The sequence below is a fragment of the Chrysemys picta genome, chromosome 3 (assembly GCF_011386835.1).
Source record: "Chrysemys picta bellii isolate R12L10 chromosome 3, ASM1138683v2, whole genome shotgun sequence".
Lineage (NCBI taxonomy): Eukaryota > Metazoa > Chordata > Testudines > Emydidae > Chrysemys > Chrysemys picta.
In genome coordinates, this window is record NC_088793.1 from 183,828,988 (window position 1) to 183,856,079 (window position 27,092).

The 27,092-nt window shown below is 41.3% G+C and overlaps 1 protein-coding gene across 3 annotated transcripts in view; it reads left to right on the forward strand.

Moving 5' to 3' along the window:
• EML6 (EMAP like 6) overlaps positions 1 to 27,092 on the forward strand; it is a 403,044-nt gene that overhangs the window by 322,165 nt on the left and 53,787 nt on the right. For all 3 annotated transcript variants that reach the window (XM_005308049.5, XM_065590765.1, XM_065590766.1), the window contains 9 exons: positions 5,761 to 5,861; positions 7,763 to 7,965; positions 9,348 to 9,459; positions 10,198 to 10,325; positions 13,273 to 13,414; positions 14,651 to 14,803; positions 15,082 to 15,213; positions 25,605 to 25,693; positions 26,887 to 27,063. In XM_005308049.5, the coding sequence (XP_005308106.2) occupies positions 5,761 to 5,861; positions 7,763 to 7,965; positions 9,348 to 9,459; positions 10,198 to 10,325; positions 13,273 to 13,414; positions 14,651 to 14,803; positions 15,082 to 15,213; positions 25,605 to 25,693; positions 26,887 to 27,063 (1,237 nt within the window). The remainder of the gene's footprint in view (positions 1 to 5,760; positions 5,862 to 7,762; positions 7,966 to 9,347; positions 9,460 to 10,197; positions 10,326 to 13,272; positions 13,415 to 14,650; positions 14,804 to 15,081; positions 15,214 to 25,604; positions 25,694 to 26,886; positions 27,064 to 27,092) is intronic.

Below are 27,092 nucleotides of genomic sequence, written 5' to 3' on the forward strand. Positions count from 1 at the left end.
CATTGGCACAACTTACTCAGGGATGTGAAGGATTCTCAGTCACTTACAGATTTTAAGTCAAAACTGGATATCTTTCTGAAAGACAAGATGTATGTAGTTCAAACACGTTGTGGATTTGATGCAGAAATTATTGGGTGACATTCTTTGGCTTGTATTATGGAGGAGGTCAGACTAGATTATCATAATGATCTCTTCTATCTTGAAAAGTTATGACTCTAGACAAGACAGACTAAGCATGGGAGGGAAAACAGAGGCATAGAGAAGTGAAGTGATTTGTCCAAAGTCATGGAGCTAGTCAGTGTAAGAGCTAGGAATAGAATTTTGGCCTCCTAACTCCCAGTTGAGTGTTATGTCCACTGCACTACAGTTGTAATTCAATTCTTTTAACTAGCAACTATTTTTTATAATTTTAAAAAATGTTTAAATGACTTAGGTGGTTTTTAATTTTTTTTTATTCCATATCCTTATTGATAGTTTTTCTCCATCAAGAGCATACACTAGTTTGGGGTTATTCCACTTCCTGTAAGAGATGGTCTGTTTTATAAATTTGCATTTTTGAAAAAGAGCATGGAAGCAATTATTTTGAAAAATATACACATAGAGGGCAAAATTAATCCTCCTTTTGCATGTGCTCTCTTTCTCTGCCCTGCTTCCCTCACTCTTTTCTGTAACATTGGCATACACACAAAGCCTGAGAAAATACAGACGGTGGGAGAATTAAGCTTGGGTCAGGGATCACAGAAACCAACCCCAACCTGTAGTAGGGCACGCAACAGTTCCATAGCCTTTTCTAGTCCTTGGGTTGGTACAGGGCCCAAAATACATATGAATCCACTACTAGTGTCTGTTTAGTTTCTCAGAGTTAATGTTATTAGTTCCTCGAGCACTAGCCTGTATACATATTCCACAGTTGATGAGTGCACGTCCAGTGTGTATGCATCAGAGAACTTTCCAATCAACAGTATCCAATAGGGCAGTGCATGCATCCCTCCTTTCTTCCAGAGCTGCCTCACCACATGCAAGTTCTTTCTGCTACCTGTGGTACATGTCAAAGCAACTCTCTTTGGATTTTACCTCCACTTCAGCATTGTAGTTAGTTAGCAGTGTCGGTTTAGTTAGGTAGGCCTATGGGACCCTGTGGGGAGAGGGGTTCCCTTTCCCTTTCCTGCAGTTACCAGTGGTACTGGCCACCATGGCTGAGTGCAACAAGTCCCTAGGCTTTAAGAACTTTCCATTCTGTGAGACAGTTATGCCTCTGAATGATGGACACACAAGGTATCTGTTCTGCTTCATCAAGAGACATGCCCTGGAACACTGTGACATCTGCAAGTCCTTCTCAAAGCTGACTCACCACTTGAGAGAAGCACATCTAAGGGCTTTCATCATGCAGCAGGTGATGAGGCTGGACTCTGACCATGGGTTCTAGGCATCTGGGTCTTTGAGGGACTGGAGGTCATCAAAATGTGCCATGGCATTGACTTCTAAACTAGCTGCAGGGTCAGTCAGACCTGTGGCTTCCTTATCTGGGAAGCACAGAGACTGATCAAACTTGGAGTTCAGGTCTTCAAAGGAGAGGAGGCGAAGATCACCTCCCCTGATCTGTTTTCAAGGCTGTATAAGGCTACCAAGCTGTTGAATATTAAGGGTGCCTCAAAATTTAGGAAAAGTTCCCTGAGCACTGGAGCAGGTACCCACCAAATACACTTGGCTGCAATAGAGGCCCTACCCAACACTGTCATGTCTGTATTAACCTGCAGGTTCTCAGAGGCAACTAAACAGTTTCAACTCATCATAATGCTGGAAAACTCTGAAGTCCTCTTTAGCCAGCTCCATCAACCATTACCACTGAGTTAAACACCACCATTAATCGTACAAATCTGAAGAAAGTCAATTACTTTATATACCTTGGCAGTACCATCTCAAGTGATGGTTCCCTGGATGAAGAAATATCACACAGAATACAAAAGGCAAGCCAGGCTTTCAGAAAACTTCGCTATAGGATACTCAACTAGCATATCATCAAACTGTCAACAAAACTGACGATATACAATGCAGCAGTGATAGCATCTCTTTTATAAAGGTGTGAAATGTGGAAAGCTTACTGCAGACACATCAAGCAACTTGAAAAATGTCATATGCACTATCTTTGCTCTATCTTGAAGGTCTGCTGACAAGATATCCATCCTTGAAAGAGCAAAAATAACCAGCATTGAGGTAATGATGATCAAAACTCAGCTTAAATGGATAGGTTATGGTACCAGAATGGTTGATGATAGACTCCCCCAAAAAGTCTCCTATGGTGAGCTTAAACTTGGAGAATGCATGAAAGGTGGTCAACATAAATACTTCAAAGACACCCCTAAGCAGAAGCTCAACTCATGTAGCATAAATATTGATACCTTTTAAGACGCAGGCAAGGACAGACCAGAATGAAGAGCAACTATCAATACAGGTTGTAAACACTTTGAGAAAGACAGCCAGGAAAAACTGATTGAAAAAAGGGCCAAGCATCATGTCAAGTCTTCATTGGGAGCCTACACATTCCTATGTGATATCTGTTCACGACCTTGCTCCTTGCAGATGGAACTATACAGTCACAAGAGAACACATGAGATGCTGTGACATTATCATTGGCTATGACAGACAGCCATACATTAACCTCCTTGGTACCAAGACAGTCGGAACGATCATTGGCTAGTGTGGTAGAAGCCTGTCTCCAGTAAGGACCATGCTCTTGTTTTAGGCACAAGTACCTGTGTCATCACTGTTGCACTGATCTGTAAGTGCTCCACCACTTCAGGCTGCATCACCAGGGCTGACAGCCTAGCAGAAACTGGAGCCCCACAGTCCAGATTTCTGGACCCAGTGACTTGAAGGTTTCCACCTTCTAGTCAGGTTCTCTCTCTGTTCACCAGGTGAGCCCACCCTTCCTGGAGGACTATGCCCTTTTGTATTATAACTTGCTGGAGAGCCAACAGCCATCCCTGTCCAATTGACAGTTTCGATGTTGCCCAGGGTGCTGAGAGGTATATACTTATGGCAGAAGGTGGCGCACAGTACCAATCTATCACTGTACCAGGACCACTGGTATTAAATACTGTGGCCCCTGACCTATGTGATTGTGACATGTGACACATGTAGGCCCCTTTGGGACCAGAGTAGTACCTGGGCCCAGCCTCTCTGGCACATTCAAGGCTCAAACTGTCCCAACGCACCAGAGGCTGTCTTCGTTCCCTGTGTTTCCCCAGGACCAGAGCCAGGAATGGGTGGCTCCAGTACAGCATATCTAGGGTGAAGGGCAGATGATATTAGCCATGACTTCATCATCTCTAGATGATGCCCTAGCATTGGCATTGGTTACTACTCCCCAGGACTACAAGATGTTCCAAGACCTCATGAGGTGGGTAGTAGTGGCCTTGGAGATAGCTACTGAGGAGGTATGGGACTTGCCACACAAGCTCCTTAATATCCTGCACTTGTTGGGACCAGGATGCATAACAATTCCAATCAATGAGGGGCTATTGGCAGACACCAGCTTCATTGGCACCAATATCAAAATGAGCAGATAGATGATACCAAGTCCCAGCAACCGGATATAAACAGTTCTATTTGTGCCTGTAACCAGGCTCCCTGGTGGTAATGGTTGCCAATGAGAGAACCCATCAGGGACACCAGAAATAGAATCCTAAAGGCAAGGAGCAAAGTACCTTGACCTGCTAGGCTGAAAATCCTACTCTACTTTGAGCCTCCAAATGAGGATCTCGAACTTCGAGGTGATCTTGGCAGACTACAACTACATCAACTGGTGCATTTTACAGAAGTTTATTGACAGGCTGCCACAAGATTGCAGGGTCAATTTCCAGAGTATCCTTGTGGAAGGACATATGGTGGCCAGAAGCACACTGCAGGCATGGCCTTCAGAGCAATGGCAACAATGATTACGATGCACCACCTAAGGACTTGCTATTTAGGGTCTGCTCAGTCTTCCTTGAGAAGATGATGAGGCAGAGATCCCTCAAGGCTTTTAGGGCTGCCTTAGAGAAAGCATTTCAGGCCCCAACTTTATCAGCAGCAGCCACTGTTCTCTAGTATAGGCAACCTGTGCCCTCGAGACTCAGGCAGAGGTCTTTGAAAAGAAAGCTAATTGGGGGGTCTACCTCTCAGCCACGTCACCCAGAGATAGCAAGACCATGTGCAGGGCACCAGAGGGTTGCATGCATCAGCCCCAAGACTCTGGAGGTTTGTAACAAAGGACTATAATCAAACAGCAGCTACACACAAACTGAGGCATTGGGTGGGTTAGGAAGTGGCCATGGGGAAGGTGAACAGAAGGGTAGGCTAGCCCTCACTGTCACACTTTCAGGTCCATGGGCCAGGACCAGTGCCCGGGTTCTCTTATCCAGATCAGATTCCCCTACGTCTAGCCCTGGGATGGGCAGGACTAGGGAGCTACCAATAAGAAAGAGAAAATATGTCGCGTCTCTATAAATCCATGGTACGCCCATATCTTGAATACTGCATGCAGGTCTGGTTGTCACATCTCAAAAAAATATATATTGAAATTGGAAAAGGGCAACAAAAACGATTAGTGGTATGGAACAGCTTCCATATGAGGAGACTTTTCAGCTTGCAAAAGAGACGACTAAGGGTGGGGATAGAAGTCTATAAAATCATGACTGATGTGGAGAAAGTAAATAAGGAAGTGTTATTTACTCCTTCTCATAACACAAGAACTAGGGCTCATCAAATGAAATTAATAGGCAGCAGGTTTAAAACAAGCAAAAGAAAGTATTTATTCACACAGCGCACAGTCAACCTGTGGAACTCTTTGCCAGAGGATATTCTGAAGGCCAAGACTATAACGGTTCAAAAAAGAACTAGATAAGTTCATGCGAAGTTAGATTCATCAATTGCTATTAGCTAGGATGTGCAGGGAGAAAAACCATGCTCTGAAGTGTCCCTATCCTCTGTTAGCCAGATGCTGGGAATGGGCCACAGAAGATGGATCACTTGATTATTACCTGTTCTGTTCACTCCCTCTGAAGCACCTGGCATTCGCCACTCTCAGAAGACAGGATACTGGGCTAAATGGGCCATTGGTCTGACCCAGTGTGGCCGTTCTTATGTTCTTAAGAAAACTGACCAAGCTGAATCCTGTTCAGGGGGTCCCTAACACATTGAACTGAAAGAGATGCTAAAGCAGCAGGGCCTAATTATGAGGCCAGCTGATTGGATAGACCACCCTGCAACAGTACCTGTGGCACCTGAAGCACTCTGGGCTCTTGCAAAGCTTGCTGCAGGTTCATCTGGCAGCTGTTTCAACTATCCACCCACCAACTGACCAATCCTCAGTCTTCTTCCACCTATGACAAAGAGGTTACCGAAAGGCATCTTATGGATGTCTCCACCAGTCTGATGTCATGGGCTCTCCCAGTAGCGAAGGAACTAGGTGTGGTGGGGTGACTTCAACTTTGCTGGAATGCATGAGGAGAGGAAGGTTGCACGCGCCATCCCAATAAATACTGCTGATTAGAAAATTCTCTGATGCATGCACACTAAATGTGCATTCACCAGCTGTGGAATATATATACAAACTACACATCTCAAAGAACATGAGGTACGGTATGGGTAAGTAATCTTTTTATCCAAAATCTACTTGTTTGCAGTTGGTTTGTAGAAAATTGTAAAACATTCAAAAATGTATACAATTATTTATTTAAATATGTTCAGTCATTTTTATCATGTGTTTGTTTATTGCAGGGGCCATAAAGATAAAATATTTGTAGTGAAGTGTAACCCACATCATGTAGACAAACTAGTCACAGTTGGGATGAAACATATTAAATTTTGGCAACAAGCAGGTACTGTACTGGGTTAATATTTTAATGCATTTGTATATCAGGAGTCTCAGTCTATCTGAAGTTTCTAGTAATCAAAATACAGTAGAACTGCAGAATCTATTTCTGGGTCTGCAAATGAAACCATGTTCCTGCCCTTCTCTTTGGAAGCCATCTCCAGCTAATAGCTGTATTAACTCTAATCATAATGCTAAAGAGAGTCCACTGAGCATGCCTCTTTGGCTCTCAGAAAAGATGCATTCCTGTGACTTGGCTGAGCCACTTGGCCAGATGTAGAGACAAGAGGTGTGACCTTTCCCATAGGGAAGCCAGCTGGTAGTTATGAGCCTTAATGACCTCAAGCTGGATTGCTAAAAATGGTAGTGTTTGAATTCCAGCTACCATCATAACAGTTCTGTAATCCTCATGTTTTCCAGATAGAGTTTTCTTTAGTCATCAGAAAGACACAGCAGCCTAGACTCAAGTTGCCAGACTGAACAACTGGGTTTGTGAGTGGCCTCAAAACACCTACTGCCTGGAAAAAAAAAATGGAGACCAATTATTTTGCATAAGTTGTGATGGTTTACATTTATCCTATGGGCAAAAAAATTTCTTCGCCATGTCATGATATTGTTTCATAGTAATACAGTATCATGCCTATGTATGACACACACACAGGATTTTTACCAGCTTAAGAACATTTGTTACACTCTGCAAACTATTAAGCAAGCCTTGCAGACTGGGAGTGACCATTCTTCTTGAGACTAAGGTGCCACAGGACCCTCTGTTGCTTTTTACAGATTCAGACTAACACGGCTACCCCTCTGATACTTGACACCATTCTTCTTGACTGTCCTATCAAAGATAGGAGAGAGAGCAAACACGTAGACTTGATTTTTGAGTAAGGATTTTGGCTGACCCACTCTCCAGGACTATTACTCTCATATTCATGAAGTACTATGTAAAGTAATTTTGGATTAAACCTTGGCTATGTTAAGATCAATAAAGACAGGCAGTACAGGGATAGTTAAAACTAGAACTGAAGCTAACTCAGAATGACATAGTTTACAAGATGCCATGCTGGTTTATAACACCAAAATGGCTCAGGTACCAACAGATTAAAGAAGACAAGATTTTATTATATTTTGTATTACTGTAATAAAATAAAAGCACATGCAGTATTACTGGACAAAGTCTGGTATATATATTCACATTAAATAGCAGCTTTTTCCATGGATAGACTCATTGGAATTAATGAGACTTATTGTGGAATAAGCCACTCTTCATGTTAAGAGTATCTGAATATGAGCCTATATGTGTAAATTGAAGCAAATTAATCAAATTCTATATTATTTCCTTATTATCCTAGTACATATTGTACTTATATTTTTGTCGAGGATCTTTCATTCTTTGTGCTCTTAGGCCCAAGCTGTGACCTCTGTACCAAGCAAATGGTTTTAGCACAATATGGCACAGTATGGATCTCTGGCAGTCAAGTGAGGACAGAATCCTCCCACTCAGTCTGCAGAACTGCTCCATGCCCACTTCTACAACCTTCATGCTATACATAGCTTCTGCATTACTGTGCCCACAACCACAGAGGAAAAGGAGATTTGGCAGGTGGATTTGTGGAACAATTGATTCACCAACCAGACCCCTACTTTCTCCGTCTGATCTATCCCCAAGATTCATCAGCAGCTTGAAATAATCACCCGTAGAAGAAAATTCTGCACAGCGTTGGGGGTGGGTGGGGGGTATAGTAGCCCTACATGAATTTCCCACATTCTACTGTCTTGCTGTGCATTGAAATCCCAACATTACTATTGCCAGCTTGGTATTCCACATTCACAGCAAGTTTTTGTCCTTCGGCGCACTGAGGATACAAACTGAAAATGTAGTGAGACTTAATGTTGTTCACGTTACAGGAGGAGGTTTTACATCTAAACGAGGGACCTTTGGAAATATCGGGAAACTGGAAACTATGATGAATATTTCTTATGGGCGAATAGAAGATCTGGTTTTCTCTGGAGCTGCTACTGGAGACATTTACATCTGGAAAGATATTCGGTTGCTTAAGACAGTGAAAGCCCATGATGGACCAGTATTTGCTATGCATGCATTGGATAAGGTATTCATCTTCTTATATAGTCTGTTTTCTGTTCATTATTTTCATAACAATTGAGGATTTTGAAAGTGCATAGAGAGGGAGGGTATATACTAAAAAAGACACTTGTGGTTTTGTACAGAAGTACATCAGTACATTGTGTTTTGTTAGTGAAAACAATGGATGTGCTTTAAAAACATGGCTTCTGTATCAGCAGAACAGATTTCAGTAGGTAAAATGGAATGTGGCTAAAAACACAAAATGTAATTGACGATAATGAGCTGCAATGTTTTGTGGTGATATGCTCCTTTGCCAACATTTAATGTATTGACCTATGGTCAATAACTTTCTAAGATGAGCCAAAATACTGTAACTCTAAAATATACATTCACTGTGTACACATTTCTTTCATTTCCATGTCTTTGAAGGCATGCAGCGTAACAAAGAATATTTTTAATACCCTATCACCACCACAAAACCTATTTTTATGATGAAGCTGTTCATGCATTGGGATAGCACTAATGCCTTTTTCATTAGAATATCACACAGACAAGAAAAACTTCCAACATCCAAGGAAGATATTGTTTTCAGGATACTTTGAATAACTGGCAAAACTATTTCTTCTTTCTTGTAGTGTCATTAGTGCTTCTACCCCTTTAAATAGCCCCTGGAGCCCTGGGGTAGCGGCGGGACTCCAGCGGCTATTTAAAGAGTCCGGGACTCCCACTGCCTCTACGGCCCCAGCCCTTTAAATAGCCCCTGGAGCCCTGCTGCCAGAGCCCTGGGGTAGCAGCGGCAGCCAGGGGCTCCGGCAGCGGTTTAAAGGGCCCAGGAGCCCCACCGCTACTCCAGGGCTCTGGGGGCTATTTAAAGGGCCCAGGACTCACCTGCTTCTACCGCCCCGGCCCTTTAAATAGCCCCCGGAGCCCTCAGGTAGTGGCGACGGGACTCCGGCGGCTATTTAAAGGGCTCAGGGCAGTAGAGGCAGCGAGAGCCCCAGTCCTTTAAATAACCCCCGGAGCCCTCTGCTGCTACCCCAGGGCTCCAGCAGCAGGGCTCTGGAGGCAATTTAAAGGGCCTGGGGCTCCAGCAACTGCTTTAAATTGCCGCCTGGGGAAGCCAGGCCGCCCCAGTACAGTGCACCGGCTCTTGCCAGTATGCTGTACTGGGGCGTACCGGCTTACTTTCACCTCTGGCTCTAGGGAAGAAACTTTCTGCTGCTTTAATACCTGTGTGCAGGACATCTGTAATCTGACCACAGATTTTGGGGGAGACTCCTATGCAAAACAAACAAAGAAAAAGTTGTACTGTAACTTGATCAATATGGACATATCTCATTTTATGAATTAACATTTTAATGTAGAAGATTGGAATTTAATTGTATTTTTCAAACTGTGTTTGTGCAGGGTTTCGTAACAGGTGGAAAAGATGGAGTTGTGGCACTCTGGGATGATATGTTTGAGAGGTGCCTGAAGACATATGCTATTAAAAGATCAGCATTATCCCCTAGCTCTAAAGGTATTATTTTTCAGAATATATTGATAAAGGACATATGCATCAGGGTTGGTAAAATGGTGTGAAAAGTATCAAAATCTTACCAAAACAACCGGTTGACCAATTAAATTCTTCCCTCATTCTCCTGACATTTGGCATTGGTTTTGGATAAGTAAGAGCATTTTAAAAAAAGTGTCACCAACTTATTTTTCCAACCATTTCAAAATGCATTCTCCTTGTTAAATAACTAGCTCTTCAAGTGCTCTGTCTACATGGCCAGATTTCTGAGTAGAAGCAGATTCTCTGTAAATTTAAAGAACCCTGTGAATTATGATGTTTCAGATACAGTTTCTTCTTCTGTAATGGATTATTGTTAGGTGCTAGTTTGGATCATATGATCAAAGTCTTCAAAATAATATGTACAGATATTTACAAAACTAACACCTTTATTGCTATAGCACCTGAGCACCTTATGCAATTAAACACAATGATTTACAATATAATAAAATATCTGCCTTTAAATTATCAAGAGGATTCCCTGTACAGTGCAGAAGAGCACAACCCCGCCCCCATTCCCAACTATTACATAAATCCACAGGTCAGTTAACTAACAAACAAGCACATCTTACATATTAATGGTGTGACTATCTTAAATAGATTTTGATCATAGAAAACATAAGGTATAATACTAATATATTATATAAGGTATAATATTTGATTTTGCAAATAAGAAGTTTAAATGCACATTTTTTTATCTTTCAGGTTTACTTTTGGAAGATAATCCCTCCATTCGTGCCATCACCTTAGGACATGGGCATATACTAGTGGGGACCAGAAATGGAGAGATACTTGAAATTGATAAAAGTGGCCCCATGACTCTGCTTGTTCAGGTACAATCTAGTATTCTTCATCAAATAGTTCATAAGAATGCAAGAATTCCTAAGATTTCCCCAATTGCTCTCTTTTTGTTTTCTTTAATATTGTTGGTCAGTTATTTGCCATCCCTCCCTGTTCATTCAGAAACTGATGTACAGTAGGATCTTGATGATTCATACTGAAGAGTTGGAGACCTGTTGTGAATTACTGAATTTTGAGGGGGGAAAAACAAGTAAGAGCCCATTAACTTTGAGTACTATTGAGTCTTTTCATTTACTTTAATGGGAGCTGGATTAGGACCTATGTAAATATATATATATATATATAACAATAAGAACTAAAAAGCAGGGCTTTTGCAACACAAAACGTAATTTGTTCATTTTATTTTGATAGTTGTGGTTCAGTTTATTTATGCTGAAATCATATAGCATACTAGTAAATATTCTATACTTTATTTTGTAATAAATGTTTTAGTAAACTGACAGCTCACTACAGCAATCTGCTATTACATCTTTCCTGAGAAGTGGAGAGACAACTATTTGTGTGACTTATAACATCTATGGATTTAGCAAAATATTTTACAAATTTCTAGTATATGTGCCCCTTGATGTTGTTTTGTTTTAATAACTGTACCAACTTTGCAGGATAGCACTCCTTTTATACTGAAAAGTTGTTTAAGCTCTCCTTTTGTATGTTTGGGTTGTTGTTTTTTAATTCAGGTATGGAGTTTATTGTAATTTGATCCACTTTTGGGGAGTTTGAGCCACTTTTTAAAAATAAGACTTCAGTTAAAGTAGTCAAAATGTTTCTTTTGTTTTATTTACATTCTATTTTATTAAATCATAGCTATATCTAAAATGTGTAGTGTTTTTACAAAACATTATTTCTTATCTGTAATACTATTGTATGGAATTAGTTCCAGGCATGTAAAGCAACCTTGCAGTTTCTGCTACTTGTGTGATAGCCATAACAACGTGGGGTATGAGCAGATGTATTTTGTACTTGAGTTTTAATCAGAACATTTGAAATGATAATCTTCTCATATATTTCTGCTCTGACAAATGCTAATGTAGTGTGATACTGAAATTGTATGAAAATAACCTGATTTCTGTGGTGAGTTCTGCTGATAAAGAAAATATGTGGTGCCTGCATCTAGCATAATAAAGTTATATAGAAATAATTTTTATAATATGTCATCCAGACAAAATTACTGTTATACATATATCAACTCAAGCACAAATAGAAAATATGTAAGATGTAATCAAGAGGTCCTGATGAATCAGTAAACTTTTGTTGTTTTAGTGTAGTTTTTCCATGTCTACAAAATGCAAATTGCTAAACTGGAGTCCATCATTCGCAGTAATAGGAAATGATCTGACCTTGTCCTTCAGTAGACTCATAGATTCGAAGGGACCATTGTGATCATCTAGTTTGACCTCCTGCATAACACAGGCCATAGGACTTCCCCAAAACAATTCTTAAAGAGTATCTTTTAGAAATACATTCAATCTTGATTTAAAAATGGTCAGTGATGGAGAATCCACCACGACCCTTCGTAAGTAGTTCCAAATGGTTAATTACCCTCACTGTTAAAAATGTACACCTTATTTCCAATCTGAATTTGTCTAGCTTCAACTTCCAGCCACTGGATCATGTTATACCTTTCTCTATTAGATTGAGGAGAAAATATTAAAGATTTGATCTCCATATATACACTTACAGACTATAATCAAGTTACCCCTTAATCTTCTCTTTGTTAAACTAAATAGATTGAGCTCTTTGGGTCTATAACTGTACGGCATGTGATCTAATCCTTTAATCATTCTTGTGGCTCTTCTCTGAACCTTCTCCACTGTATCAACATCCTTGTTGAATTGTGGGCACAGTATACCAGGAGTGGTCACACCACACCAGAGGTAAAATAATCTGTCAACTCATACTCAAGATTCCTCTGTTTATGCATGTGAGAAAAATCACTGAAAAGGTATGAGGAAGAGATAGGTAGCTCGACGTGCTCTTTACTACAGACCTGTCTCCTTTTAGCCAAATTAAAATCTTGGTTTCTCTTTCTGACATTTGACACCACCACCATCCTGCCTGTCATTCAGGCCTGTAATTTGGGCAGTATCTAGTACTGGAAAGCTGTATCCAAACTGGAGAAAATCCAGAGAAGAGCAACAAAAATGATTAAAGGGATATAAAGATTGACTTATGAGAAAAAATTAAAAGAACTAAACAATGACTAATACCAGATCAGAATCCTGCAGAATGCTTAACTTCCATAAACATCATTGAGAACGTTGCCTGTGTTAGGATCTTAGGATAGCACTCTATGGACATAACTGTCTCCTGTACAAGTATTGAAGGGTGGAAGAGAGATAATTTGTTTAGGATTGTACAAGGTTTACACCTAGTAGTGATGGAATGAAATGAAGGAAGAGTACATTTAGGCTGATTATCAGGAGCAGGACCTGACAGTAAGTTCTCTTAGGGTATGTCTATACTTGGGTTGGAGTTGGGGAAGTGGGGGGGATGACTCCCTGCTCGAGGACACATATTTGAACTAGTTCTGATTGAGCTAGTGCACTAAAAATAGTGTAGTCACAGCAGCTTCAGCAGTGAAGGGTTTAGCTACCCAGAATGCATGCCCATCAGAGACACTAAGAACGTACTTGGGGCATCTAGTCCCTCACGTTGCCATAGCTGCATTTTTAGCCCACTAGCTTGATCAGAGCTAGTGTGTATGTATGTCTCCTTGTGCTGGGAATTTATATCTCCATCTTGGAAGTGTAGACATACCCTTCCTTAGAATGAGAAACATCTTCTGAAGGAGGTGGTGGAAGCCCTATTATCTGAGACATTTAAAAGATTAGACAGAGCACTAGAAAATGCACTCGCAGGGGGATGGCCTACAGACATTAAAAGGTGTTATCCATCCTTAACTTCTATGACTTTCCTTAGGGCCATATGGAAGGAGAAGTGTGGGGCTTGGCAGCTCACCCTCTCTTGCCTATCTGTGCAACAGTGAGTGATGATAAAACACTGAGAATCTGGGAACTTTCCTCACAACACCGCATGTTAGCAGTGAGGAAACTGAAAAAAGGTAACTTTCTCCTTTGACTGTATATACTGCAAGAATAATATGCACTGCATTTCTATAATGCCTTCCATCTGTGTCTCTCAATGCACTCAACAGACATAAATGAATTGAGCCTCTAATATCCCTAGTAAGTTGATAGGGAATAGGAGCATATAGAGAAACTGGGACACAGAAGGGGTGATGTCCCTGACATAAAGCAGGTCTACGGCAAAGGAGGGAAAAGAACCCATTTCCCCTGACTCTACAAGTCCTATGTTTTAACCACAAAATCATTCTCTCTCCCTAAGGACATTTTAAAGCCCACAAATTGTTTATTGTTCTGCTTTAAAAAGTTTTCTTACCAAGTTACAGACAAGATAATTTTCCATGTGATAAAAAGCAGTCAGGATCAGGATCCAGTGGCAATGTGAACTTTATATTTTATTCCCCCACTTCAACTTCTGGGCAGCTGGTCAATTGTGGATATACATCCTTCCTCCTCTACATAAAGCAGGGAGTAACTGTTGAAATGGTGCCTCCTGAAAATTCCAACAAATAATAGTTATGCAGTTAGACTGTTTCATTAAGGTTAGGAGGGTATGACTACGCTCCACTCAGAGGTGTGATTGCAGTTTAGCTAGACATATCCATGGTAACTTTAATCTACCTAGCACAACTACAAATAGTAGTGAAAATGTAGCAGCATGGATTCCAGCATAGGCTAGTAACATGAGTGTGTATGATGAGTGTACAGCCTGTGCCATGTCCGTGCCACCACATCTTCACAGCTATTTTTAGCTGTACTATCTAGATTAAAGGTAGGGCTGGTCTACACTGGGGGGAGGGATCGATCTAAGATATGCAACTTCAGCTACGCGAATAGCGGTTCCACACGGCGCGGGATCGGTGGCTGCGGCTCCCCCGTCGACTGTGCTACCGCCACTCGTGCTGGTGGAGTTCCGGAGTCAACGGTGAGCGCATTCAGGGATCGATATATCACGTCTTAACGAGATGCTATATATCCATCCCAGATAAATCGATTGCTACCCGCTGATACGGCGGGTAGTGAAGACGTACCCGTAGTGTCAGTATGCCAACATGATCTGCAATCACACCTCTGATTCCAGTGTATACATACCCTAAGAAATGATTAATTTATAGACCTTTTCTGTGGGGAGACCTTCTAGCTGCAGATTATTGCTGGTTTCCTCAGTCCAACATTATAAACAATAAGGTGTTTCTTTTGAATTTCTTTTCCAGGTGGAAGATGCTGTGCCTTTTCTCCTGATGGGAAAGCCTTGGCTGTAGGGTTGACTGATGGGAGTTTTCTGGTAGTGAATGTTGATACTGTTGAAGATATGGTCTCTTTCCACCACAGAAAGGAAATGATCTCTGATATCAAATTTTCACGAGGTGCAGTCAAAGGATAAAATAAGTTGTTGTTTTTTGGTTTTGTTTTCAATGATAGACTTAAAATGGAATGTTGAGGGCAAATTTGTTTTATATGTGAACCATGGCTATTAGGTATTTTTCATTCTGATGTGTTTGTACAGAGCCTAGCACAATGGGCCCCTAATCCTGACTGAGGTGTTTGAGTACTACTGCATTAGAAATAAGTAATAATAATAATAATAATAATATCAAGAATACTCACATATACTTTAGTTAACTTGGATTTCTTTCTTTTACAGATTCAGGAAAATATCTGGCAGTGGCTTCCCATGATAATTTTGTAGATATTTACAATGTGCTTACCAGCAAAAGAGTTGGCATCTGCAAAGGTGCATCTAGCTATATCACACACATTGACTGGGACTCAAGAGGTAAAATCTTTGACCAAATATGTGAATTGAAATGTCTATAATTACAGTAAAAGTAAATGTCAAATGTGTGCCTGTTCCAATTATGATATAGAAAAACTGCCTCATAATATCCTTGTTCCAGAAAAAATGCTCTTATACATCCCACATCCCAAATGCAATTAATTTTTATTGATGGAATGCATACTTACTGACAACATCTGTGCTGAAGATTGTGGTACTCACTTAGAACATCTAACTAAAATGTCATGCATGAATGTAATGTTGATGTTTTTCTTTATCTGATGCTCTGTAGTTGCATGCTAGCAACACATGACGAACATCTATTCCACCTCTCATGACTGATTTCCTCCTTCTTCTGTTCACTGAGCACTACGTGGCGTTTATTGTGATGAAGCCAGTCAGAGAGCATTACCAAAATCATACCATACTGTGATACAAGTAGCCTCATTTTCTTAGTCTTTTTCAAATGTAGATATAACTTTCCATGGATATGCAACTTTTAGTTCCATCTCCCTGTGTGAAATTATAATGAGGATTTGCTGTATTTAAGAAGTAATTACAAAATTACAAAAATATTTGCCTATTATACTGAAATATTTTAATATTTCACAATGGCAAATTTTATGAATTTTAGCTGCGTTTTGCTACATGCAGTTGCACAGTCCAAAGCTGATTAAACATAATCTTTTTCAACTCTATCTGTTGAACAGTCTTCTGGTAATCGAGCATCATGTTTCATAATACTATACAGCTCTAACTTTCTGAAAAGTTAAAAAAAAAAAAAAGTTTTGAATAAGTAAGGAAGCAAAGACTGGTATGCATTCCTGTCTATGGGGATTTCTGACTGTGGGAACTTTCCAACAAAAGGAGTAGTACATTAAATAATTTTGATCACAGTCATGTGGACATCCAGGGGAATGTGCTGACCTACCAGTTTAAAAAGACTTAAGTATGATTATTGTTTATTTAGTCCTCTAATTTTTTAGGTCGTTTTTTGCTCTTTTCTCCCTCTCTCTTACCTGGCATAAAACTGACCTGTGCTCCTGATCAAGGAGGGCTGGATACCCTTCTTTTAGAAGCCTGCTATTGTTACTTCTGATTTGGTTGGATAAGGCTGATGCAGTTTGAAAGTGAGGGACTTCTGATCTTATCATATAAGCATTCAGGTTCTGAATTATGACCCTATCATATATGCATGGTAGATGCCAATATACTTTCCAGTTTTAAACCTGCTTTCATTATCAGCTCTTCACTCCTTAAATACTAGAATCCCTTCAATTAAGCTAATTCCAAACAGTTATTAGTTCTTGAGCTACCTCCTCCTCTTTCTAACTTCTCCAGTCCACTAACTGGATCGATTTACTTTAAAATATTTCACTTTCTGACTCTTTTATACATGTGCTTTGTACAGTACCAGACACCCACCTAAGTACTTGAGGCTCAGGGATGAGAGTAAAACAAAAGCATTAAAATAAGCTTCTCTTTGATCTTACTTTCATATTAACGAACATGTACAAGTTTGCAAGTTATCCAGCATACCAGTTGTGTCACATCAATTCTCTGTGAACAACAACTACTGAACATTTTCCCACTTTGAGGGTTATGACTGACATAAGGGGAAGTGAAAAAAGACAGTGAGTGAGTCCTTTTCATAGGTACGATTCTAGTGAAGAAGTGGAATGTTGTACTTACACCAAAATCCCACTTTGCAATGTGGAAGGGAGGGTGTAGTCAGCAGAGGAATAGAAGTGATATGCAGCTTATATATTTTAATTTCTCTTCATCAGAGTTTACTGCGGGTCAGGGTCTGTGCATTTTGATTAGAACCTGGGCCAAGATAATGTCACTCTTAACTAGTTAAGCTCTTTGGAGCAGGGACCATCTTTTTTTTCTCTGGTTGTACTGCATCTAGAACAATGGGGTCCTGGTCAATGACTAGGGCTCCTTGGCACTATTGTGATACAAACAATAACAACTTGTTTTACAATACCTGGACATCAAGTTGTGGGATATGATACATGTATGACACTTCTCGGGGCACCCGGGGCAGTGAGTCCTCCTTCTGGCCACCTGCTTCCAGCACAAGGGAATCTTGTCTGTGCTAGCTGGTGTTAGCTCCACCCAACCAGCCTGTCAGCCACTCAAGCACTCTCCTCTGGGCTATATCAGCCTGCCTTTGCCCTGCAGGTTCACAACAGATATGCCCCAGCGTCCAAGTCCCTTCAAAGTGTCCTTCTGTGGTGTCCAGCCCACAGAAATGCCAGGTCCTCTGTTTCCAAAGGAACAGTGTACCCCAGTTTTACCTCAGCCCACCGCTCTTGTATCACACACAGCACTTGGGTTCAATTATAGTAAAACAAAAGGAAATTTATTTAAGTAAGACTAGAGATTGAAATAGAAACAAGTGTGAATGATGGAAACAAATGGTTACATACAAAACAAAATCATAAAACGTGAACTAGGGCCTATGCTTATCAATAATTACTTTTCCTATTTAAGACTTCGTCTACACTACAGAGTTTTGTCGATGCAAGTTTCGCCAATATAATTACATCATTTGTGCATGTTCACATAATGCTCCTTCTGTCAGCAGAGCACATTCACAGTTGGTGCTCTAGCATCAAGATAGAGAGCAGTGCACTGTGGGTGGCTATCCAACTGTGCTACTCGCCACCTTCTGCAACTAGGAGTTGTGGGAAGGTGGAATGGATTGCAATGTATCATGAGTGCGGGCTCAACATCCCATGATGCAGTTTTTCCATCCCATCATTCCATGGGCTTCCAACTGCATTTCATTGCATTTTTCATCAGCACCTGTTTACTGTGTGCCCACCATCTCTGTCTGAAAGGATGGATCCTACACTGCTCTCTACTGTTGTGGTCACTGTTATAAACATATCGCGGTTGCTCATGCAGTATATCATGAGCACCCAATCTGAACAGGAATCTGAGATATCTGACCTGCTATGTGCCGTGGAAAGAAACACCACCAGATTACTTTGGGCATTCACAGAGCAGCTGCACATGGAGGACCATCATTTTGGGGCTCGAGAAATAAGCACTGAGTGGTGGGATCACATTATTATACAGGTCTGGGATGATGAGCAGTAACTGCAGAACTTTTGGATGCAGAAAGCCACCTTCCTGGAACTGTGTATGGAGCTTGCCCCAGCACTGTGGTGCAATGACACCAAAATGAGAGCAGCCCTCTCGGTGGAGAAGTGTGTGGCGATTGCTCTGCGGAAGCTGGCAACTCCAGACTGCTACTAGTCCACTGAAAATCAGTTTGGAGTCGGGAAGTCCAACGTTGGGGTTACATTAATGTAAGTGTGCAGGGCCTTTAATCTTATTCTGCTACGAAGGACTGTGACTCTTGGCAATGTGTGTGAAATACTGGATGGCTTTACAACAATGGGAATCCCTAACTGGTAGGGTGATAGATGGCTAGCATATCCCAAATTTGGATACCATCTTGGAACAGAGTACATCTATAGAAAGGGGTACTTCTCTATGGTATTTCAGGCGTGTGTGGATCCCTGTGGTCATTTCATTGACATCAATGCAGGGTGGTCAGGGAAAGGTGCATGACACACACATCTTCAGGAAACTGGACTGTACAGAAAGCTGCAAGCAGGGACTTTCTTTCCAGACCAGAAGATTATCCATATGTTGGATAAGGGTTACAAATGGGAGACACATCAATGCCGTGTGAAGATAAAGGGGCTGAGGCAGGTATACCAGAAGCCCAGGGAGTCAAACTGTCACTCTGGTGCTGTGCCGAAGTCCTGTTGCTTCTATAAGGAGTTGGACGCCATCCTTGGCAGCAACCCCACCTCTATTGCCAGGAGACCCGGGGATACTTCGGGGATGTGGGAGCTGGAGACAGTGGACAGTGGATTCAACCCCGAGGACAAAGTGGTGGAAGAGGAGGTCAAGTTGGAGGACAAGATGGGAGAGGTGACTGGGTCATCCAGTAGTGTGGCGAGCCAGGACCTCTTCTTGACCCAGGAGGGTTCGAGCCAGTCCCAGCACTCCATCTCTGGTGCACGTGATGCAGGAGAGGAGAACTCTGGTAAGTGATCTTTTTGAGTTGAAGTTGCTCAGTTATATGAGGTAGAGCTGTCCTTTGCTTTGTTATACACTAGAAGTGGGTTAAGGGATAGAAATGTACAAGACTAGCTGTGTTTGTGTGTGCTGGACATTCCCCTGTGCAGCTCCAAGAGTTCACTGGAATCCTCAGAGAGATCGCTAGGAAACTTTCCTGGAGATACTTGTCAATCCACTGCTGAAAGTTCCTTGGCAGAGCTGCTTTTTTCCTTCCTCCACTGTAGGAAACTTTCCAGCACCAATCGGCAATCATTTGTGCAGGGACCAAAGTGGCATACAGCGAGCAGCACAGGGACCTGGTCTGAAGCCGCACGCATACAAGAGATGCACCCTTGCATCCTTGCTTACCCTCAGGAGTAAGATATTGGCTTCAATGACCTGTGGAAAATGGTGGCAGAATTTACAATATTGCCCCTAGTCGCCTGCAGTGATCCCCTTAAAAAACCACCTAGACTGGTGGTCCCCAACTTTTTCACTTGCCCCCCCCCTTACCTGGTCCACATCCCACCCAGGAGCCGGGGTGGGAGGTGAGGGGGTGAATGGGGCAGGACAGGGGATGGGGAGCCACACTTGAGCCATCCCTGAGTGCTCCTCCAGGCTCCAGCAGCTGCTGCTGCTCTTCCCACCCCCCAGTGGCAGAGGCCAGTTACTGCGGGTAATCAGACTTTTAGTGTCTGGGCAGCTGGGACTGGGGCTGAAGCAGAACTAAGGGCCAAGTGGCACTCTCTCCCTGTCTCCCAGGGTTGCTGGCCCTGGCCCGCTGCACCCCCTAGGAGGGCACGCCCAACTGTTTGGGGACCACTGACCTAGACCCTTTGCCCCATCTTGAGTGCCCCTTTCCTGGGTGAACTCACCATGTTTAGGGCATTCACTGAGCTGTGTGCTTGTCAGGGACACTGAGAAACTAATTAAAATTTGAAAAGAGGTGCATTTTACTGTTATGATTCGATGCTGTATGTGCATTAACAATCATGCTCTGTTTATTGTTTATTGTGCTTCTGAAGATGTGGCCTTCTGGGGAACCCCCTACACACAAGTGCAGCGCCTCCACCCGATAAGGAAGTGACCAAGGAGGAGCAAGGAGGACATGTTTCAAGAGGTGGTCCAATCCTCAGACAGCAAAAAACAAGAACGCAGGGCATGGAGAGATACTGTAAATGAAAATTAGAAACCCGAAGGCAGAACAGTAAGAAAAGCCAGGAGCAAATTTTAGCCAGGAGTAGAAGAGCAAATAGAGATGCTTATGAGTCAACAGTGTGCCCTTGTTGCCAAGAAGGGTAACGGCATTTTGGGCTGTATATGTAGGAGCATTACCAGCAGATCGAGGGACATGATCATTCCCCTCTATTCGGCATTGGTCAGGCCTCATCTGGAGTACTGTGTCCAGTTTTGGGCCCCACGCTACAAGAAGGATGTAGAAAAATTGGAAAGAGTCCAGTGAAGGGCAACAAAAATGATTAGGGAGCTGGAGCATGTGATTTATGAGGAGAGGCTGAGGGAACTGGGATTATTTAGTCTGCAGAAGAAAAGAACGAGGGGGGATTTGATAGCTGCTTTCAACTACCTGAAAGGGGGTTCCAAAGAGGATGGATCTAGACTGTTCTCAGTGGTACCAGATGACAGAACAAGGACTAATGGTCTCAAGTTGCAGTGAGGGAGGTTTAGGTTGGATATATTAGAAAAAACTTTTTCACTAGGAGGGTGGTGAAGCACTGGTATGCGTTACCTAGGGAGGTGGTGGAATCTCTTTCCTTAGATGTTTTTGACAAAGTCCTGGCTGGGATGATTTAGTTGGGGATTGGTCCTGCTTTGAGCAGGAGGTTAGACTAGATGACCTCCTGAGGTCCCTTCCAACCCTGATATTCTATGATTCTATGTTGAAGTCCCTAATTGCACTGTAAGCAGAATACATCTGTGCTCAGCCCCCCTGCAGCTGATACAAAACTGCTTGCCATGCCCTTCCCAACTCCTCCTACCCATTCCTTGCATCTTTCTGGCTGTCTCAGTTCCTCATTCATTCTACCCCTTCAGACAGCTTCCAAAATGATAGCTGGAGTGACACAGCTATGGGAGCCTACATCAGGACACTGCCCTTCACTGTTATTTGACTTTCCACCAAGCATTTTCTGTGTGTTGTTAATGGGTTTTTAATAAAAACACACTCGCTGAAAGATAATCAATCTTTATTTGTCTACATATGGTGGTTGCTGCTGTGTCTACACTGACACTTTGTCTATATAACTTTGCCGCAAAAAGCTCTACGCCTCTCATCGAGGTGGTTTTATTTTGTCGGTGAAGCAGAAGAGTTTTGTCACCGGAAGGAGCATTGTTGTAGTGTGTACAGCTCCACTGTTTTGTCGACGAAAGCTGACTTTTGTTGACAAAACTCTGTAGTGTAGACAAGGCCTAATAAAGCACATTTTTACCCCAAAGGTTCAATCTTTGGCAGTACTGATGCCAAAGGAGCTAGAACTCAGTCTTTCATGAAGCACCCCTGCTCATCAAGGTACCTCCTCAGCGAATGGACCCAGAGTGTCTTTTTCCACTCTATTATCTACTGAATCAGTCTTTTGTTTTTATTCACAGCAAGGCCAACCCCCCTGCTGTCATATTGTTCCTTTTCACTTCCAAGTGGTTTTGATGTTTTTATAGTTTATCTTTGAGGTTTTCCCATTGACTTTTATGGGTTGGTGCAAAGGTGGGCAATCAAACAATACATTACATAATTAGCTAGCCAGGGAGGGGTAGCAACTCCCTCCTGCTTGAATGGGCCATCACTGAGACATATGATTCCCTGGTGACTCACTTTTACCCCCGAACTGTAAGGGCATAATTTTCAATATAGTTACATTATTCTTTAAATATTACCCATACACACATCTCACAATGATTATGAGTATTGATAAGTTGCAAGCTTTCAGTAGAGACCTCATATAATTACCCTTTATGGATAAATACCGTGAAAGTGGTGTATTTGGTGTAGTGAGTTTCTCAGGTTTGAGACAGGAGTTGCTTGTAAAGAACAGTGAACCCTTTGCCAGTGGGCACCAGAGGGCATTGTGTCACAACATGTATAGCGGATAATGCCTGTCTTAAGAATAGGGACACTGAAATCTCTTTAAGTATCTTTACAATTATTTGGAAATGATCTATCTGTTTTGAAGGAACACATATGAAAGAACACCACTAGCTCCTTTTTTGTTGTTGATTTTACTCTCCGTTATTTCTACTACTACTTAGAAGATGTAGGCTAGCATTCCTTTCCATTACGTCTTTTGCCTTTTCTCTGAAGCTCATGCTGATTTACCCCCTTCCCCTCTGTATGTGTAATGGTCTTGAAAGCAACATGGCTTCCCAAAAGATATTGTCTACTTCATCCACAAGTTATTTGGTCATAGTGTTCAACATAGTAGAGAAGAATAAAATAGAGGCTCAGATACTACAGTGATGGGCAGCAATATAACTCACCCCCCCCCCCCCAAGTGCCATCAGCAGTGACTCCTGCAGAATTGAACAGGGCTCTTGGAATAATGGGCCACATCCTCAGCTGATGTAAATCAACATGACTCTGCAGAAAAGGACCTGGGGATTACAGTGGATGAGAAGCTGGATATGAGTCAGCAGTGTGTCCTTGTTGCCAAGAAGGCCAACAGCATATTGGGCTGTATTAGTAGGAACATTGCCAGCAGATCGAGGGAAGTGATTATTCCCCTCTATTCTTCACTGGTGAGGCCACATTTGGAGTATTGTGTCCAATTTTGGTTCCCCCACTACAGAAGGGATGTAGACAAATTGGAGAGGGTCCAACGGAGGGCAATGAAAATGATTTACGGGTCTGGGGCACATGATTTATGAGGAGAGGCTGAGGGAACTGAGCTTATTTAGTCTGCAGAAGAGAAGAGTGAGGGGGGATTTGATAGCAGCCTTCAACTACCCAAAAGGGGATTCCAAAGTGGATGGAGCTCAGCTGTTCTCAGTGGTGGCAGATGACAGAACAAGAAGCAATGGTCTCCAGTTGCAGTGGGAGAGGTCTAGGTTGGATATTAGGAAACACTATTTCACTAGTAGGGGTGGTGAAGCACTGGAATGGTGGTGGAATCTCCATCCGTAGAGGTTTTTAAGGCCCGGCTTGACAAAGCCCTAGCTGGGATGATTTAGTTGGTGTTGGTCCTGCTTTGAGCAGGGGGTTGGACTAGATGACCTCCTGAGGTCTCTTCTAACCCTAATATTCTATTATTCTATAACTCCATTAGAACTACACTATTTACACTGGCTGAGGATCTGATCCAGTGTTTCTTAGTTAATAACTGCTTCCCTTATCAAACCACACTATTTATTTACTGGAAAACCTCTTTTATAATAAATTCCCAAGTGGATTTTTAAAAAATAACTTAGTTTTTGACCAAATTTTAAATTTGTGGGTTCTGCCTTCAATTTCTGGTTGAGACTTATACAGGAGGGTGTTGTTCCTGATGACATGTGGGCAGAATATCCAGGCAGCACACATGCAGCTGATAAATATATTCCCACTCTCTGCCTAGGAGTAAGAAAATGTTTTGCTCCTGCTTGAAGGCTCTAGCACAGGAGGTGAGGGAGGGTGGCAGATTTCTAGTGGAGCCAGAAGTCAGCTATCTTATGTTGTTTTTCCTCCATCAATGTGAAGGGGTGAAGAAGCCTTTCGAACCCGGAGCATCCCAGCTCTTTATCAATCAAGGGAAGCTCCAGAGTCATTTTATAGTGGTCTTTCTTGCTGCTTCAGTTATATCATAAAACTCAAATTTAAGGCAGCCTGTTTATTTTTTCTGTTTCTCCCCTTCCTGCCCAATGGCTTACTAATGAACCAATCCCTGCAACAAACCCCGTTGCCAACTCTGTCTGCATGTCTATTCATGGGACACCATCACAGGACCTAACCACATCAGCCATACCATCAATGGCTCATTCACCTGCACATCTAGCAATGTGATATATGCCATCATGTGCCATCAGTGCCCCTCTGCCATGTACATGGCCAAACCAGACAGTCTCTATGCAAGAGAATAAATGGACACAAATCAGACATCAAGAATTGTAACATTAAAAAACCAGAAGGAGAACACTTCAGTCTCCCTGGACACTCAATAACAGACTTAAAAGTGGCAATTGTTCAACAAAAATACTTCAAAAACAGACTTCAACAAGAAATTGCAGAACTGGAATTCATTTGCGGACACCATCAAAATAGGCCTAAATAAAGACTGGGAGTGGATGGGTCACTACAAAAAGTAATTTTCCCTCTGCTGATACTCACACCTTCTTATCAACTGTTGGAAATGGGCGATGTCTACCTTGATTGCATTGGCCTCGTTAGCACTACAAAAGTAGTTTTCTCTCTGTTGATATTCACCCCTTCTTGTCAACTGTTGGGAATAGGCCACTTCCACCTTAATTGAATGGGCCTCATTAGCACTGACCCCCGACTTGGTAAGGCAACTCCCATCTTTTCATGTGCTGTACTATATATACTGTTTATTGTATTTTTCACTCCATGCATCTGATGAAGTGGATTTTAGCCCACGAAAGCTTATGCCCAAATAAATTTGTTAATCTTTAAGGTGCCACAAGGACTCCTCGTTGTTTTTGCTGACTAACACGGTTTGCAGACTAACACGGTTACCACTCTGAAATAATGTACATTCAGTTTCACATAAGCCTGCCTAATTGTTAGCATACAATTTGGATCACATTTGTAATGTTTGTATTCAAGGATTGTTTGTTATACATTTGTATTGGGCAGTGCTTGAATAGAGAGAGAGAGAGAGATTTATAACTTTTTTAAAATCGCTATACAGCCGTCTTATAAAATAATCATATATATAATTATTATATGATTATATGAAATCTCACATTTAGGACTTGATCCAGCAAAGTGCTAAGCACCTCTGAGGCTACTCAGCACCATGCATGACTTGGCCCGTACTCAGCTGTTTGTGAGTAGTATCTAAACAACCATTTTTAGAAACTGAATTTATATTAATAAATGATAATGCATAGGTATTTGTGACAAAATGATAAGCGTGACCTACAGAGCATTAATATAAATACAGATGGACTGTATTTATATTAATACAGATGGACTGTATTTATATTAATGCTCTGTAGGTCATGCTTATCATTTTGTCACAAATACCTATGCAGGATGTGCATTCAAATTTTTTATAACACCTCATCACTCAATAAAAAGGGCACTTCATAATATTCCAATCATGTATAAAATAAATAATAAACTCGTATTTCATATACAGGAAAGTTATTGCAAGTCAATTCTGGTGCCAAAGAACAACTGTTTTTTGAAGCACCAAGAGGAAAAAGACATATTATAAGAGCTGCTGAGGTATGGATCATACTAATTACATTTTCTGATTACTTCACTCAGTACTAACTTGAAGGTTTTATATTGTGAATGTTGTTATATGCTACTGCTGAAAATTAGTGTATTACTTATTTAAATGGTATGTCTTCTTCATATACCTTCCCCTATGCTACCGCACTTTTAAGTTTACAAAGTGCATCACAGACATTAGTGAATTTTCACAACAGCCCTGTGAAGTAGGCCTTTGTAAGTATTATAACATACAGATGTTACATATACAAAAGTTGATCCTTATAATGGATATAATTAGAACTGCTTAATCACTCAGTATCATACCTTTTATGCAGCTACATTACTCTAAGCACTTAACAAACATTAGTATTTCAAAATTAGAACCATTTCAGATAAGCACTTTAATTCAGATCTGATCAAATATTGTAAATATTGTGGGTGAGATTTTCAAAAGGACTTGGCATTGAACTAACTTTTCTCTCCCATTGAAATAAGTTGAAAAGTAGATTAAAAAGTGCAAATTTACTAAAATTCTCACAATAAATCTCAGAATGAAATTACATGAGTGCAGAAAAGACAACACCAAATTTTCCATCACCTGCAATATCTGCAGGTGCATCCATTTGTTCTTTTAGAAGAAGGATTTATGTGCAAATATGTATTTGTGCATTCCAGACAAGTAATTCCACATAATCTCTTTGCATGAACTTGTTTTATATTTAATCTGTGTGCAGGCAATTTAAGTGCAATGTAGGAAGCTACTTTTAAAAGCGTGTGGCCTCATTTTTAAGGGATGCTGAACACCTGCAACTCTCAATAACTTTAATGAGAGGTGCCAATATTCATCACCTCCGAAAATCTCTAAACAGTTTAAATCCAAATGCTAATGACCAATGATCTCTCCCAAATGACCAATGATCTCTCCTTTTACTAGCAAAAAAGTAAAATACCAGGAACTCTACCTTGTAGTATAGCAGTTTTAATAAAGGTAATAAATGGTATTTAGCATTAATCATCTGGAAATAAACATACTGTAAGCTAACAAAAACAAAAACAAAAAATCATTTTGGCCAAGCCCATATGCAAGTTGATCTATCAAAACTAGTTTGTTAGTTTCGTAGTTCAAGAGAAAAATGTAACAACTCAAGCAGTGTATTGGACATTTGTCAAGATTACTTTGTTTTGGGAATTTTTGTTTCCAGATAGAGAAGATTGAATGGGATACCTGGACATGTGTTCTTGGTCCTACTTGTGAAGGAATCTGGCCCATGCATAGTGATGTCACTGTTGTAAATGCAGCTACTCTGACAAAAGATGGTTCACTGTTAGCTACAGGAGATGACTTTGGTTTTGTGAAGCTTTTTTCATATCCTGTGAAGGTAATAAATAGTATTTACTCATCAGATTA